This window comes from Argopecten irradians, chromosome 2, assembly GCF_041381155.1.
Source record: "Argopecten irradians isolate NY chromosome 2, Ai_NY, whole genome shotgun sequence".
In the NCBI taxonomy this organism is placed as follows: Eukaryota; Metazoa; Mollusca; class Bivalvia; order Pectinida; family Pectinidae; genus Argopecten; species Argopecten irradians.
In genome coordinates this window covers 38734217-38752867 of record NC_091135.1, presented here as the reverse complement: position 1 = coordinate 38752867, position 18651 = coordinate 38734217, and the positions used below count along the sequence as shown (strand labels likewise).

The window sequence follows — 18651 nt, the reverse complement described above, 5'->3', positions numbered from 1 at the left end:
GTATTCAATTATGATATGTTTCTGAACATACGTTTTCATAAAGATTCTGCGATATTGGAAAAAAATGAATCAATTTAAACGTATCAAAAGCTGATTTTCGTTGGTGGCCTTGTTCATTGTCAAATGTCTTTGAATAAAACTGTTTGACCTTGTTATGCTCATTCAGGATAGTATTGTTTAATATTTGTTGAACTTATATAGTTTTACCTTTGTACCCGTTGTAAAAAGGAGACAACATTGATAATTTACATTCCATTGTAATATCATTTGTGGTTTCATATTTAGCAAAGATTATGATTTTCGTGCTCGACATCGCCTATAGCCTTCGGTTTCGAAGGTTTATGAATGAAAATTTTATCGTCTCCTCTCTATTTTTATGTTGGGCTGTCATTTAACCCGATTCTGACCTAGACGTGTTCAGAGGCCATCAGTGATGAAGATGAGAACGGTTACCCTTTCAGAACACATGGTTCGTACTTTGGACATTTTTTTTTGTAACTCGATTTTGTTTAGTGTTGCCATTTCTTTAATTATCTACTTAGGTCACGATTTTGGTTTAGTCGGTTGTGTGCATTTGATTTTACATCGATATTTGGTCTATTACTGTCGCAGTATCCACCACTGGATTATGTTATAGCAAACCGAAGGCTCTATTTGCGATAGCAGATGGGACAGGCGTTTGGTACTTTGATATACACCAAAAGAATCGAATAACGTTACACTACAGACTGTATGGCTTTAAAATTGGGTGTCGCTCTCTACATGATATTCAAAGGAAGTCTCTACAGACGTTTGGATGGGTTTTTTTCTCTCCTAAAATGCCTTTAGATGTGCTATAACATATTTCAGATGTGGATATAACGATAGTGATAGTGATCCATGAAACATCGAGAATGGTTATTTGACCAATAACAACCATTTATAACACATCTTATACCATTACTGCTATTTCTTGTGTATTTTTGCTAACTATGCATTGATTGTTTTCACATTTCTTTATCGTTTGGGGTATTGTTTACAATGACATTTTATTGACTACATATTATTATATTTTCATTTACATTACATAACTCTTTGTAATGTTTTAATTCTTGTAGTGTTTTAGTTTTAATTTTCATTTATTTTATCAAAAACAAAAAACAAAAATAAAATAAAACATGGTAAAGTTGAATATATGCGTCACAGCTAAGGTATAAGCATGACATTGATATGATAGTTTATGTTGCTTTACATTGCTGGGTTAAATCGAAAATGCATTTCTTTTATTTCATTAGACAAGTATGAGATAAAATCAAAGCTTTTGAAATATTTAACTGCTAAGAAAAGAGAGAAAGAATTTCAGGATCATTAACCAAGCTTCACGATGATATTTATCATTCTAAAAATAGATCAATAAGATAAGAAATTAAGCAGTTGTTTTTTTTATACTGAGACAGGCTAGTATATGTAAGTAAACCTTTTTTTATACCATTATGTGCATATTTTGTTAATCTAAGAATAAAGCTTCTACAAACGAATATCATTAACAAAATGCATCGTTGAAAATGTTGTTTATTTATTACAAGGAGTAATTAAGATATGAGCTCTGTATTTTTTTTTACTACGGCGTTACACCAAACAAACAATTTTATTTTTCAAATTGAGGTCGTTATCAGGAACATGTATACAATTTACTCGTGCAAACAGAACTTTAATTAAGATAATACCACTTCTGTGAGTATTTCACTCACTATAAACCAATTTTCTTACACGGGTGATTTACTCTCGCGAATTTTGCGATCCAAATAAATTCGCGAAACTTTATCTCTGCGAATTGATATTTACAGCAATTATATTAATTGGAATGTCCAGTCAATTTTAAATCCGCGAATTTCAATCTTCGAGAAAATCGCGAAAATTATTAGTTGGAAAAGAGAGTTGTTTACAGTACTTTAATCTATTTCTACCATAAATTAGCGCACTAAGTCATGTCTAGATAAGAACCTCAAATACCATAAATAATGTTTTTGTAGAACAAATACCATAAATAATCTTTTTGTAAATCTTGTGTCATTATTTTTTTTTTCATATCAAATTAAAAACAGATGATTCAGAGATTTAGAATATGTATTGATTGTTAATAGGGTTCTTTATACTTTATTTTCAGCTAACCTTTTTATATTGAAACTTGTTTTTTTCAGTCTCGACACTGTATATTATTATTAAACCTACTTAAACCATATGACTTCATAAGTCAAAACTTATTCTACGATATATTATAAACGTATAGGGGTACATATAATTTTTATCCTTTAGCTATATCTTTACATTTTCAGCCATCGAACTGCTTAATCAATATAGTATATTCAATTATACTTTACTCATAGGGTATACATTTTATAAGCCATAAACTTGCATTTAGTCCAATTGTCTTTTCACTCAAAACACTTAAACTGAAAAATGGATGAAGCGTTGTGTGGCGGTAAGCGATATCACAACAAAGGTACTAGCGTCTCACTAATTAGAGCAGCTGATGGATCTTCAGACTGTCCGTTATAAGTGACGTATGGCCACAATATGTTTGTGGCCATCAGCTATGAACTACACAATCACAGATCAAGACAAACTTTTGTTTTCATACTAATCTGAATTCTCTGACGACAGGACATGACAACAAGAGGCAAAAACAGCAGCTCTGACACAAGTTACAGTTCTTCAATATGCCAGCAAGTTCCCTCAACGTATGTAGGAATGCTTGAAACACAATTAAGTGTAATCAACCGCTATCTGTTTTCAGAAACGTTTTCATAACATCATTTTAAAGCCCTTTTATTTAAGCTACAAATGATTAACTCTAAAAGACCATCCAGATTGACGAATTTCTATGCTCCCCATGCGCTATCACTTGCACGCGACCGTTCATTCAGCCAATCGCTGACATTCAATTAAACCGTTTAACGATATATCCGTTCGGCTGCCATCTCGTGTCTGCACCGCGGGTGTCCTCAGCATGTATTGTTCGCAGTGCCTTACCGGCGAATGTCTATTGTCTCGCGCCGGAGAGTTTCTAGGGAACTCGATTGTGTGTTTAGAGTGACGAACAAGGTTGTTGTCCCCCTCGCGGCGGACTCGTACACATTACCGTTATACACAACCCAGAACTTCATCAAGATTTTAATTGACTCCACATTTGAAGATGACATCTCATCAAAACACAATCCCAAGCATATATAAGGACCCTCCCCCTTTTGGTTGTGCCATCACTCTCGGATTGCCAAGTCTGTTGAAGCAGGACTCGCATAGAATAACAAGTAACTTAACCAGACATGAAAACTTGTGTCAAATAACACACTATTTACAATTAAGTTCTATTTTCGGTATAAGTGAGCATATGCAGTCGAAACGTCACCTATGTAACAACAGTTGAATTGGTTAAACATTCATGCACATCTGGAAATAATGGTTCCAAATCTTTCGGGCATCCGTAAAGATTTTCGATTTTCTCTTGAACTCTGATATGGAACTTGCTAGAGACATTCCGATACAATTTTATAATTATTGTCGAAGTCTTGAAGAAGAAATCGAAACGCTGTGCGATCCAAGGCCGTGCAGTTTGCAAGGAGTTGCAAACAAATTATTTCTACCGACGACGTTTTGTTCTGGCCCTTCTCACTGTGATACTTACGTTCAACATCAAGAAAATAGTTCAGATCATTCAGAAGACTATTTCCTCGACGGTTTGCAACATAAAAGAGACTCTTTGAAATACGACGACGAATTTCAATCACAGCCTCAACGCCACGCCGCAAATATTCGTGAACGAAAGAGGATGTTGAGCATAAATTCTGCATTTGAAGAACTTCGCTCCCACGTGCCAACTTTTCCGTACGAGAAGCGTTTGTCCAAGATTGACACTCTCCGTCTTGCTATAGCATATATAGCGTTATTACGGGATATGCTGGACGACGATGCCCATGATCCTGTTGATTACGTGGAGCAATGCCTGAGGACATGTGAGGGAGGCCAACGACAGGCACAATGGAACACTAGTGGTAAGTGGTTTTTTCCCCAAAAATAACACAGACCGATATGTGTTTTTCAAATTGAATTTTTTTAAATTTTATTTTCAAGGATTATCACAAAACAATTTGGCAACTAAAAAAAAACCCTTGTGCTGTATCTTAAAGGATTTGTCCGTTAATTAATATCATGTTTTCAATGCAAAACCAAGAAAAAATGTTACCAAAATTTCAATAGCAATTAGTCGCCATTTTTACAATTTTTTTTTACTTACCCAGACTAATAATTTGATTAACAAATGGTTTCAATCGGGTCATTTCAGGTTTTCAAGCTATTTCAGTGTTCCGTAAGCGACACATACTATTTAGACAATATGGAAATGCTAAAAGTTATGTTTTATATTTCCATTCTTTATTCAGTTGTCTCTTTTTGTTTTTGCAATTTTCTGGTTTTATTATTTTCCGACATTTACTACTGGGTGTGGTTTGCTTGTCCCAAACCAACGCTTAATAATAGCTCTTAGTTATATTTAGATTATATGTAATAATTTTGTAAATTTGTGCACCGAAAAGTATAAGCAGATATTTAAACATAAAAAATATAGAAAGCGTAGCTCAAGTACATTAATATTTCATGTTAAGTATGCTACAAAAAAATGTTTTATTGCAAATGCTAGAAAACTTCGGGTTTACAAGTCCTTATTTAATTTTTTACACTCTAAAGCTTTATGCCTTTATACTTTTTGGATTTTTTGGATTGCTTTCATATATATCAGTTATTATTACACATTTTCCAAATATTCAGTTAAATTTACATTAAAAAAAGAGGAGGGGGGGGAGAACAACATTTAACCGATGAAAATGCCTCTCAGAATTCTAGATTGCTTTTTATTGCTTATTTCAATTCTATTGAACTGTTTTTATTCCATTTTTTCTTTATTTCATTTACGGGCAACATGTTAGAAAACTTTAATTTATACTGTTCAAATGGCATTACCCGAAAATGGATACGTTAATAAAACCAAGAATTTAACTAGAATTAGATTAATCTAAAACGAAGAAAGGTCGTAATAATCTGCCTGGTTTTTGTACCTACAACATAATTATTTTCAATGTAAATTAACAAATTAAACATATGGATCTGCATAAAAGTAATTTTGATTACTTTGTCACCTGTTTTTTCCGCTGCTGAAAATATTTTATGCTGTTCTATAAAACTATTTTTTCAGATGTATTGTGTTTTGTGCTAAGCGAAAAAATACATTTACTGATATTAATGTTGTATAATTTGAAAGATACACAAGTAATTTTGGAATTAATTGGTTTAGAACAATTTTCTGTTTATGGATACTGAAACTATTTAATTTTTGTCTTTCAGATTTGACGGCAAGACTATCGTGGGTAAAATGGGAAAGTCTAGGAGTTCGCCGACGTCCTGCCCAAAACGCTTATAACCAGAACTGCTGAGTTCCGAAAGTCGGCAAAGAGACTTTAAAAATATTAGTTTTTTTGAATTGAATAATACTGGTAATTATATAACTTTGAATTTAAATATCGCATCGAGCGAAACTGGACCAGGAGATTGGTGTTATTGTACCAATATTTTATTGGCGACATTACTGGAGTTTGCTACCTTCAACATACCGCTTACTCGGGAACAAAGCTTTTGGAAGATAGTATTCAATAACAGGTATTAATCGTGAAAACTTTTGACAATTTCATAAACAGATATAAGTATTTGCAAGGATATTTGGAAACGCTTGAAACAGGTATCATGCTTGAACAAAAAGGACTAATCAATAGCGAAACGTACCGAAATAAAACCTTTTTTTTTCAACGTCGAAGTTTTACGTGGTATTGGGATGTTCAGTGTTACATGGAGATTTATGACAAAAGGAAAGCAAGGAATACCTTCAGGAAAAATGATCAAATGATTTTTACTGCATGTAGTTTGATCTTAACTATAACATCTTCCATAACAATAAAAATACATCAATTGATGCAATGATAAAATATTTTCTCTCAGTTTTTAGTTAATTACAAATTCAGAAATAGATAGGAATGAGATGATTGTCGCTAAAGAATATAAAACAACAATAATTTCTTTACACTGATAAGAATAGTAATACAACAACTCCTATCAAATAAATTACAAATGCATTTTATTCCATCTAGCATTCAATTAAAGACATCAATGACAATATGATAGATTACAACTATGTCGCAAAAATCTTAATAGCCCCAAGCTCCTGTATCGCAAATGATATTGCTAGAAATTAAGTTCAGAACTTTACTGGCAGTAAAGCATATTCACAGATAAACTAATAACATATCTCTCAGCAAGAAACTGATAACGTTACCGCATAAACGCTAAATAGACACAGCTGGAATAATACAGTTATGATAAATAAAATTTACAAAGTATATGTACATTACAATAGCTGGAGAGTACGAGATAGACCCTTCAGCCTACTACACAACACTTGTTTCTGCTGATTTAGGTTCTCCTCCAAAGCCTTGGCTTCTCCAATCAATTTGTCTAACTTGTCCGGGCACTGGGTTTCATATTCTTCACTTTCGCTGGAAAGATAAATAAAAAGGACGTTTCCTGTTTTGTAATCGAAAAAGCAAATTGCTTATAAAAAAAGAACCCCTCAATGAACTCAGAACCCTTTTAAAACAAAAATATCCTACATGTATGATAATATACAACAAATCTAATACGGCTTAGTTATGAAAGCTATGTCAAGCAAAAACGTAGAAAAAGAAACATACCTTTTCCAAATTATCATTTCATTCCCATTTTGTTAAAAATACGTCTAGTTCACTAATTTTCTAGATGCTGTTGTATGTACTGCATTTATAATCGGTTACTGCCATACAGATAATTTGAAACTGGAATTATATTCTGACCAAGCATTGCATTACTGACTCAAAGGTAGACATTGATAAAGGAATATCCGGATATGTAAATTACAAATTTGACCAAAAACCATTTATTTCTATTCTAAACGAGAAGCAAATGTATTTGGTACTTATTTATTCATTAACTAGTTTAGATTATGGTTTTGCTATTTATTGTTGCTGGTAATTACAACGGACATGAAAAATATGAAAAAGAATTTTGTAGGGACGAAATATTATAACGATAATAATTTTTAAATAAACTTCATGTATTCTGATAATTTTCAGTCATTGTTGAAGGATTTCCCCCGACGAATATTTTTTTTATTTCACATAAATGGTATGTCAATTTAGTATTTTAATTTATTTCGTAGATATTCCGTTATTTTATTTAAAAAAGATACCGTGTAATACCTATATATATGTACTCTCAGCCGTGGGCAAAATATTTAAAGTTTTCACTCCGCACTTCTTCCTTTGCACCATAAAAACGATAAAAAAGAACAGGTTCTAAAGTTACTCGGTCAAGAAACTAGTAATTATTAAAATCATTAAGAACATCTCATAAAAAATGAACGGTTAATTTTGAAAATTAAAATTAAGATACATGAAATATCTGCTAAAATATGTCATGAAAGAATACATCGATATGTTACGAGAATGAAAGGTATAGTACATTTACATTATGTAAAGTCAACTGATAGGCCTTATAATAGTTTTTATCTCATCATTGTGTTATATCAAAGTAAAAATGTTATTTTTATTTTTCTATATCACACATTGCTCGCATTGATATTTTTAAATCCATATAATTAACTTCTCTTTCTGTCGTATTTACTTCCCAATTATTTCATTTCATGAAACTATGAACGTAACAATGACAGATGACATAAGGAAATGTGCAATATGCTTTAATGTTATTTGATATTTATGCATGGATATTAATGATTCACAAATAACTTTCATCATTTTTCACCATTTTTATTATACAAATTTAGAAAAGAGACATGAAATGCACATTTTTGGGAGGTATTTTACACTTTCCAGTAAACACAGGACACTCTCGATCCCATGTCTCTTTCTAAAGGAGCACATTGAACAGAACCTATTCCTCGAGTAACGACATACAGGAGGGATTTTTAACCAGATCCCATTTTTTAAAAACCTACATGTATTCCCTGCCGTTGAGGTGCATAGTTATCATAGTAATCAGTTATTCATAATCTCGACTGAGTTTAAAAAAAAATAAAAGTGAGTTTTATAGAGTGAGATTTTCCTCGAAAATTGGAAAAACTTAATTAAAAAACAAACAAATATCCTTTTCCCCTCGTTTGCTACACTGTACTAACATACGGAAACTTCCGCACGTTTTGTCAAGTAGAAAGATGACGTAAGAGAATGTTGAAGTTGAACTTCAAAATTTAATAACGATAAGCTTGACTTGACGGAAGGCTAGCCTGGAGTGTCCAGAATATTAGTGTTGTGTTCCGTGCAAAGTCTGGGACCTAACTGATTTACAAATAAAATATATCACGCTTAAATAATGTACAGACAATAAAATTATAGAGTTATGATTGACAGATATCGCTCAGTGGGTGATTAATTAGCCATTGTCAGAGTCCTTTAGGCAATTAGGATGGCTGTGACATTAATCCGGTTACTTAACAGAATGGAAAATAAAATCTTTCATAGCAGGTATCGAAGTAGGTCGCCAGAGGATATACATTATTATCACACATGAGTTTTTATCTCAAATGTCACAACGATTTAAAATGTACATGTAGAGTAAATGTAATCAAGAATATAATCAAGCCTTGGGAATATATAATTATACACAATAGTAAACTGATAATTGACGTTAAAATTAGCAGCTATTAACACAAGTTCAAAGCACTTAAAATTTATCACAAAATTCTTTGTGATAGTACCATCAATACCAAATATGGACAAAAATACTCACCAATGATCCATATGCTAATTGTGACGGTTAATTTGGGAAAAAATAGCAACAAATGATATCAGATTTTTTTGAAAACTTCACTTTTGTATTTGCCATCCTTCAAAATTCCGATAGAACAATAATGCAATATCCAAAATATTTACCAATTCGAAACTTCCATTATGGTAAGGTACTGTGAACTGAGTGAAATATGTGATGAGTTAAATTATAGGCATCTCTATGTTACATAAATTGACTAAGTGTGAGCAAAATCAATCCAAAAGGCTTATAATGAGAGATTGGGCATTAAATAAATCTGAGTAAATAACCTGGTTACCATGGCAACACAAATCCAACAAGTCACATCTGATGTACTCAAAAACTATAATGATGCAATCTGATTAAAATTCGGATCCTTATAATTACTCTGTTCTATAGACGATCCGACACCATCCCATAAGGGGTTATGTTCGGATGACCATTGTATTTCCTAAACATTGCTACATCAATTAACAACGCCATTTCGCCCCATCATACATATTCGATTAGGTTTGTTGTGCTGTTTGGATAAGATGACTTCGTACACGAAAATATTTCTATAGCTTTTTCAAACAATTTCGGCCCCATAAAGTCACATTCAAGATTCTGATAGCAGCAATTTGATTGGCAATTTCCAAAGGTCACCTGGACATGACCTCTAATTGGATGTTGTCAGATCCTCTTATCCAACGCAGTGATAATAAGGATCTGTATTTTAATCAGATTGATAATGATGGTATTTGTCATCTTTAAAATTCCTATACTGTAATTTTGAACTTAATCTGACAATATGATAATTTTGAAAAATCAGAAGCAATCACTATATTCCCATGGTATCCATTAAGAAGTCATGAGGTAGTGAAAAAATAGGCATCAACATGTTTCATCAATTGATTAAGTTTGAACAAAATTACATTATTGTCTATTTATACAAAACCTGCGTATAGTAATCTGGTTACCAAGGCAAACAAAACCTTTTGTAACTAAAGCCTTTACACACATCTACACATGGTCCCCAACGTTATTTTAAAGTTTTATTGAAATTGATCCAGTATTTTAGGAGGAACTGAACAATAGAATTTGAAGACATACAGAGTAATTCCATGATTACTTAATTGTGAGGGTATCATAATGCCATCCTGAAGATTACATGGTACCTACCTGAACATTTTGAAAAACTGGTCATGTACATTTTTAGTTTCTTCTGACATATCTGGAACCAAGATTATCAAGATAAGCATGCGCACATGACGCCATATGAACATATTTGAAATATCATCAATATGTAGGTCAGTTAATATAATATTTTTTTTTCTATTTATAAAATATCCTTTTCTTTTTTAGCATGTAAGTGTGACAAGAATTAAATTGACCCTTTTAAAAAATTCATGACATCTGCCTAGAAACACCAAATCAATTTTACTGCCACGTAAGTATGTTTTAATCAATTACCATGTACGAGGACTGGTATTGCCAAAAAGGAACAAAGAAAGACAACTCTTTCCCACAGTACTTTGATGAACACTTTAATCCCTACCTTTGATAACCTCCACAATGGGTCTGCCTGCCTGTATGGTCTTTTGTGAGGACATTTGAGTGACTGTACAGTCCTCCTCTAGTAGCTGGCCTGAGGCAGGGTCAGTAGATTGTTCAAGGTTGTATTGTTCTTTATTCTCTGTCAAAAACAAATCCAATTTATAAGCGGAAATGCTGGCATAATAAACTAACAACTCTAATAACTATTGAATTCAAACTGAAATACAGGTTAAAAGTAGATGCTTTACCATTGGGTGAAATCCCTTCTACTCTCATCTGTTTGTGATGGCTGGAAGACTTTGGAATATCAGGAGTGGCAGGTGTAACAAAACCTTCCTTCTGTATCAGAAATGTGATTTGTAATAAATGTATATCATCATTTTAATGTTTTTAGTGAGTTATCACAACATCATCTTAATGTTTTTAGTGAGTTATCATAACATATGAGAAACCAAAGTTAGTTTGCAAGTTTGATATAGAGCTCTACTATGGACTAATAAAATTAATGTACAGTACAATGTAACTTTTAATTAGAAAATATAAAAGATCATACCATGGATAATTCTGCTTACAGAAAAAAAAGTTTGACATTTGAAACTAAATACTTGATCAGCCTTATATACAATGTACACAAGTAAATATTGTATTATAATGGGTGCTGTCTGGAAACTGAAGATAGCACTAATTTGTGCCATTGTCTTTTGGTAGTGTTGGACCGATTCTCGACTTTAATCAATGATCGATCAATGATTTTCCCATAGATTATGAAAGTTAATAATCGATTATTAGAATCGGAGATAACTCCTACTTATCATATGTTTTTATTTTTAACCTTTATTGTGTTTTTATTGGTGCAAAACCACATTTCAACTGAAATGCCATAGACATTTTAGACATATAATGATTCGAATTAAAAAAATACTTAGTTTCATTGGATATCTTTCTAAAACTCTTCAAAAAAAACTAAAAAGTTAAATATATAAATATAGGACAGTTTTCAATAAATGCTTTCCGATTATAAAATTGATAATTAGTCGGATGTCCTAAATCATTGTGATTTTACAAGGGATTACCAACACTATCTTTTGGTTGTCACAAGATTTGCATAATATTCGGAACATACCACAGGGACCTGGAACGAAAATTTTTAACCATTAAATTAGTATACATATATATATTATAGTATCAAGGGTATGAACTCGGCGGTCGGCAAAAAACGGACCTATTTTTTTTTTAAACCGTGATTATTTTAATAAATGGGTTCTAGCGTAGATTTTGTGATTTTGGCTTGGTTCTTGAGGTGCCCATTAGAGCCGAGACGACATTTCGACCGGACAGGGAAATGTCTACCTTGCATATTTTTCGTAAATTTCCCGATTCATGAAGCCATAACTTCGTCAATACTTGGCCAATTTTGTTCATCAAGCACTCAATGGAAAGATAAATTATTTTTCTTTAAGGTAAGATATCCGTCAGTGTTGTATAGAACCCATTTATTAAAATAATCACGGTTTGAAAAAAAAAATAGGTCCGTTTTTCTCGACCGCCGAGTTCGTACCCTTGATAATATAATATATATATATGTATACTGTTAGTTTAAAAAAAATCGTGCCAGGTCCGTGTGGAACAAACAGTTATAGATTTACTGTCATGAGCACATATTTGTATCCAGAGTAATGTCCGCATTTCACATTGTGCAAGATAACAATGGTTTCTCACAAAATCAAAACCTGCTGACATGATTAGATCCCCTGTGTGAAAAAAGGTTAGAGAGTACAGAAGAATAATAAAAAACCCTTTGTTTCAAGAGCAATTTCAACACTATCCTATACATTGTATTGTATACTGTAACCATGTACATGTATGTATATGTATGTTTTGCCTAGGAGCCGTATGGCCCGCGGAATAAAGACTGCTGGATTCTACAAAGGGAAAAATTATGTTAGATTTTTTTTCTCCTTTAAACATGTACTTACCGTTACACAAAGAACTAATTCTGAATAAAGGTTGATAGAGTCAGCTGAAAGACCTCAATATTCGAAGTTTGAAAAAAATGAATAAAAAACACAGCCCTTGTGAAGTCTTACATCAATTTTCCTTTTTCTTGGTGATGTGTTTATACTTTGACAGGCATCAATGACTTCTTGTTCCAGTAGGTAGCCGTCATCTCTCTGTGCTGGGATGAATAAGGAGTGTTCTTTTTCTTCATTATTCTGGTAAAAAGTGCTTCTAAAATTTAAAATTAAAAATAGAAGTACATGTTTATGAATTATTGCAGAGCTAAAAGTGCTTGTTGACAGTTTGGATCTAGTATAGGCCTATGTCTACCTATCCATGTAATGTCAGCGATACCATGTGATATAAAGGTTAGGGCCTAAATATGAACTTGCTCTTTTCGTATTAATTAAACACTCTTCAGCACACAGAATATTTAAAGGCCCACTACCTTTCCGGAGCAAAATTTAAAGGTTTCTTAAAAACATTAATAACAAAAGAAAATATATATCGATGGCTTAAGATGAGGTTACAACACCAAACATATGCAAGATTTCCTGTCTAATGTACGATAACAGCGGAGATTCATTTCGCTGTTTTGCCGTCTGGCGCAGTGATAGTCAACTACCGCGCGGCATTTAGGACGACGGCGGGAAACATAAAACGACCCGCGTTATGAAAATTAACATTTTATTTATGCTAATTAAACAGTTCTGAAGGTGATGATAAGTGTGCTAGTAAACGTATAGTTAATAACTTCTGCGACTCTACAAAATTATTGATCTCGTTTTACATTCCTATTTTAAAAATTAAAAGCCGGATCTGAAATCTTTTTGTAGTCAAATAAGAGTTGTGTAAAATTTGGAGGGGAACAAATTAAAAAAAGACCTGCAGGAAAGAAGAAACATATCAAGAGATGAAAAGTATTCATCCATAGTATTATACTTATTAGAAGTTATATTTTTGTAGCTATCGACTAAAAACGCACACTTTTGTGCACATTTTATCCTTAAAAAATCTTACAGTGCATTGTATTAATTAAACACTGTTCAGCACACAGAATATTTAACAAGCTTTTCAGTTTCCAATAGAACTTTTTCTAAGTGATCTGAAATCTTTTTGTAGTCAAATAAGAGTTGTGTAAAATTTGGAGGGGAACAAATTAAAAAAATAAGACCTGCAGAAAAGAAGAAACATATCAAGAGATGAAAAGTATTCATCCATAATATTATACTTATTAGAAGTTATATTTTTGTAGCTATCGACTAAAAACTCACACTTTTGTGCACATTTTATCCTTAAAAAACTTACAGTGCATTGTTCTTGCATTCTTGATCTTCATGGCTTTCTTCAAGTTGTGCAATATTCTTGAAAAACACAAAAGTAGCCTTGGTATATCAAAATCATCCTTTGAAACAGAATACATTATGTATTATATACACGTGTCTACTGACTACCTTAATCAAGAGAAGCACGGTGTATTGGATGTAACTTTTATGAGTCAGTTAGGCTAGTGAGCATTCATAAATTCACCTTGGCGACTGGTTTCTCTTTCTCAAGTCTTTCTTATTCTCTGTTTTACAATTTGGAAATAAAAATGCAACATTGCCGTCGTACTCGTAGCAGAAAATTAGGAATAATCTTCAATTATTTTCATTTTCAAATATAACAATTTTAACGTCCTGTTTAGTTAAACATTAAGATTATTTGGTGTTTAATCTCACCTTTACTTAAATCAGGCCTATTCTACACAAATAAAATGGACCCAATATGGGCCAACCGTTGCCATTTTCATTGACTAACTGAGGAGATTCCAGCGTAATCTGCAAAGCTCGTTTAATTTGTTTACAAAATAATGACTTTCTGAAACTAATATTATGATAAATCACCTGTTCCTCTTCCATATTGGAATTATTCTGTACAAATCAACCATCCATTGACAGATCAAGTTTCATAGCAAACGCGCTCCGCAGACGAAAGTCGAAATCTGTTTACAAATCACAGGAGTTTCCACTCTAAGGGGGATAACTCTAAAATCTTTTGCATTAGCATTTTTCTTTAAAAGTTACAAAAGTTTCTTACTTTACACCATTCCACCATTAAAAAGTTTGAGCTTCAAGATGTTTTTGCAGGGCATTGACAGTTGACAGTTGTGTGGTCGCGAAAATTTCATCGGCAAAATAATGAACATTGAATAAATTATGCACTATTAATACAGCGAAATGATTAGCTGAAATTTGAAATACAACGTATTAAAGAGGTAGTGTAATGGAAATGTTCCTTCATTTATTCTGAAAGAAAATTTTAATCCAACAAAAACAAAAAAAATATTATGAAAATCGATCCAGAAATCTTCGAGATATTCAAGATCGAAATTTGCCCATTTGCACCTGTTTGAAAAACAATCAACGCAACTTCCGGTTTGGGTTCTTAGTATTGTGACGTCATATGAGCAACATTCAAGGCAGTGAGAGCGACCACCTGGCGGTACCGCGAACGAGGACATAGCTTTTTATGAGGGGAAATCGCTATTTTGCACACTTTTAAGAATGTTCGTTTTAGTATATTATTGATACTTCTATTATATATAAGATACTTAATGCATTTAGACTAATTTTCAGTCGAATTTCACGTTCTTTTTTCAACGAATTTTCCATAAATTCTGTCGTTAGTGCTTAACAAAAAATTGACGTCAATATCATGTTCCGCTGGCGATAAAAATGCATGTAACATTAAATATAAATCAAATAGACATCGGAAAATAATACCATTATTATGGAATCTGCAATTTTTATCTACGATCGTACGGAATTTAATTAAAAACGAAAACTGTGACAATCAACTAGAAAATATGTCAAATGCATGAAATATATTAAAAAATTATACAATACCAGGAAATCTGATTTTACAATTAATTGCAATTTGCAAACGTAAAGAATTGATTTCGACAATGTCAAAGGCCCAATACACTTAACTTTTCAGTTTTTTACCACAAACATATATGTACAAGAAAATTTACCACGTTCTCCCTGCATAAAATGTTGACTTAAGCTAGGTACATTTGTAAGTTGTTACTGAGACGACATGTACTTGCCTCAGACTATGACATATCTGAGCTTTAATTTCCAATACCGCAAGATTTTACAGCAATCAACTTAAAGTTCGCTGTTCATTATTTACTCCTTTCATTGCGAGTTTACGGCGTATACATCAAATTAAGTAAATTTTACATCGATAGGTATTTTGTTCTGGTTATGCCAAAATACAAGTCCCGGAACGTAAATTAACGTTTTTGCAAATATACTTGAAGATTTCTTTATAGCGACACATTGCATATCATATACTTCGGTTTGGTTACAGAAATAAATCTGAGTGTATTCGTCAGGAGCACGGAGTCAATCAGTTGGTAATTATAATTGACTGACATGTGAAGATCGAGGCTAGTAGCCAATGCTATGGCGGGGGGCGGGGCCTCTGTCGTCGCATGAGTACGGCGACCTCCATCCTCGATATTCCAGGGGTTCCGATCACTTACGATCTCTACACCCCTGGACTATCTCATAATGAAATTGAAGGCAGCTCAGTGGAAAACATTTGACCAATCACAGGCTAGCAAAAATTTCCTTTGAAGACTACAGAGAGATCGACGCCTAACATCAAAGCCACACAGTCAACCACAGTGTACCGTTATACGGCTCTTTTGATGTACATCAAATGACTAAATTACCTGTTCTATTCTGTTGCCTCCAGTTTTACTATGAGATAGTCCAGGGGTGTAGAGATCGAAAGTGATCGGAACCCCTGGAATATCGAGGATGGACGACCTCCCGCTAAAACCAAATACATGTACTTCGGTACAAGATTTATTACATAAAAATGCATGTATTCGTGTCAAACGTCTTTTGATCATGTTGTTATAGACTTATAGCGATACGATTATCAATATGCTGCAAATATTCCAGTTGTGAATATCAGAAAAATAAATTACAGTCAATTTATTATTGCTCCACCACCGTATAAACGATACTCATCATTTGAACTATAATTGGTGTTTAATCGCATATGTTTATACATGTATCTAATTAACACAAATAATAAATTAATTTGATTTTGGTGGATACGTAATCAGTACTTCATTGCATATAGTGCCACGGATTTTTTCGGGATGCAATTTTTTGTTTAATATTTTTTATTCTTGAAGTAAAATTAGAAGCTCAAACTTTTCAATGATGGTTTAGTTTAAACATATTTTATTGACATAAAATGACAAAAGGATAAGTCATTAAGTTTTTCCAACTTATATGTGACTTCTACTGAAATTTAGAAAATATAAACATACATAAATGAATAGTCACGTGATTACATGATGATGGACCAAAATAGTATGAATTCACATAAAACACCAAGAACATTAAACTAGTAAGAGAGAGGGAGAAAGATAGAGATTATTCCCATTCATTGGGTTAAGAATTTGATTTGTACTCTTAGTATTCGTGTGATACCATTATAATATATAAAACAAGAGATGAAAAATGGAAAAAAATTCCTTGACAACTTGTAATGATATAGGAAATAAGTAAGAGAGCGAAAGAGAGAGAGGGAGAGGGTGGGGGAGAGAGATTAACTAGTACTTGAGATCGGGATTAAGTCGATATTTTGTAAGTTACTACACGCTTCAAAAGTCTGTCGACAGCATAATTTACATCCATGCATCTTTAACTATTAATCACTGACAGCTACTTTTCAGGATTTAATTTGCCGTTCTAACTAATTATTGTATGATATGAGATAACTGCAGATCTTAACCGACGAGAAAGAAAAATGATAACATGCATAAAGATTGTTAATGAATATCTATATGTATAAATATATCGTAAATTGACACATTCGGAAGTCTGAACTACAATGTACATTATAATTGTACCACGTAACACGTGTGTTTATTACATAAGATTTAGATCTACATCGTTGGTTAGAATTTTAAAAGAAAAGAGAAATATTCTTGTACATGTATTTACATGTATTTGTGATAACTCAAAATGAACAAGTGCCGAAAATTATAATCAATCTTATTTTTTTTCAATTTATGTTCGTATTCTGTAAATAATTATAAAAGGGTTACTAAAAGTAGATCTAGATTTCTACTGTAGTATTTCATATAACAAGGATTTATAAGTGAGGTATTAAAGATTAGGCTTATGATGTATCTTTATCATTATACCGACAAAGATATCGACAAGTGCCGAGATATCGGGAAAAAATGTCGAGGTGAAAAAATATCCAAAGTGCATGTAGGCCTATGGCCGTGCCGAGACCGCTGCAGCCTGCTGCAACAATGCACCGTCATCCTTTGTGCCGAAAACATGCCATTTTTATCACATTTGCCGGAAAAAACTTAGGCATACAAAAACTGTATACGTACGTAAAAAAGATAAATTCAAATATAAAGCGGCGACGAGTTATAATGCAATGTTTTCAAGAGTCGTGTTGTCACAGACGCAATCTGTTGCTCACAGTACGTCACTTCCGGTAAAAAGGGGAATTCCTTAAAGTTGAAAATTCTAAAGGTATGTTTTTGAACGGAGATTACTTTTACGCCTTGTATATGCGAAATGACGCACCGGAAAAATTTTTGCTTCGCGTTATAGTATTTTTAATGGTTTGTTAATGATTTTATTTAAGGTTTGCTTCGACATTACACTACAACGTATTAAGTCAAAATTGCGATTTTTTTACCCTTGGAAATAACCGGCTATAAGGTATTCAACTAATGAGTGAGAAAATATAAATCACAGAAAATACACAAATACAAACGTCGCATACTGCAACTTAGTATTTATTAGGCCAGATTTATGCACGAAATTACAAGGAATCGTGCACGAAACGATTATTAAAATATCAAATTTGTACTGTATTGATTTCTTAAAATCATAGTAATGTCATTCATAAAATTAAATAAACGCATTTGGCCGGAAAACAAGAATACAGTTTTTACAATTTTAATTGTCTTATAGGGCCAACATTTGGCCTTTCTCATTCTGGTCAAAGTACACTATCGAAATTATCAAAAGCATGTCTATTTTGATGTCGCGCAATCGACTAGGCCTAATGTTTAATTTATATAGTCAAATGTGAACTTGTGTATGAGTATGTCGATTTGTCTAGTTTCCATAGCTCAGCAAAACACTTCTCGTATTTACAGTCATCAACATATTTGTAACGGTCGGTCGTTTTGACCAT

At 32.7% G+C, this 18651-nt stretch overlaps 3 protein-coding genes across 3 annotated transcripts in view; 2 read left to right on the top strand and 1 right to left on the bottom strand.

The window, feature by feature from the left end:
* The window catches only part of LOC138315422 (cyclin-dependent kinase 10-like), a 274004-nt gene that overhangs the window by 82227 nt on the left and 173126 nt on the right, over window positions 1-18651 (top strand). The window lies entirely within an intron of this gene.
* On the top strand, window positions 2525-5465 carry LOC138315419 (helix-loop-helix protein 13-like). Its single transcript, XM_069256424.1, has 2 exons — window positions 2525-4031; window positions 5377-5465. The coding sequence occupies exons 1-2, from the start codon at window positions 3497-3499 to the stop codon at window positions 5463-5465; spliced, it is 624 nt and encodes a 207-aa protein (XP_069112525.1). The 5' UTR covers window positions 2525-3496.
* Window positions 4732-14425, bottom strand: LOC138315418 (uncharacterized). The gene is made up of 7 exons (XM_069256423.1): window positions 14301-14425; window positions 13723-13778; window positions 12504-12645; window positions 10665-10755; window positions 10418-10555; window positions 10042-10093; window positions 4732-6578 (listed from the first exon to the last, which is right to left on the bottom strand). Exons 1-7 carry the CDS (start codon window positions 14313-14315, stop codon window positions 6431-6433), a joined length of 642 nt encoding a protein of 213 aa, XP_069112524.1. The 5' UTR covers window positions 14316-14425; the 3' UTR covers window positions 4732-6430.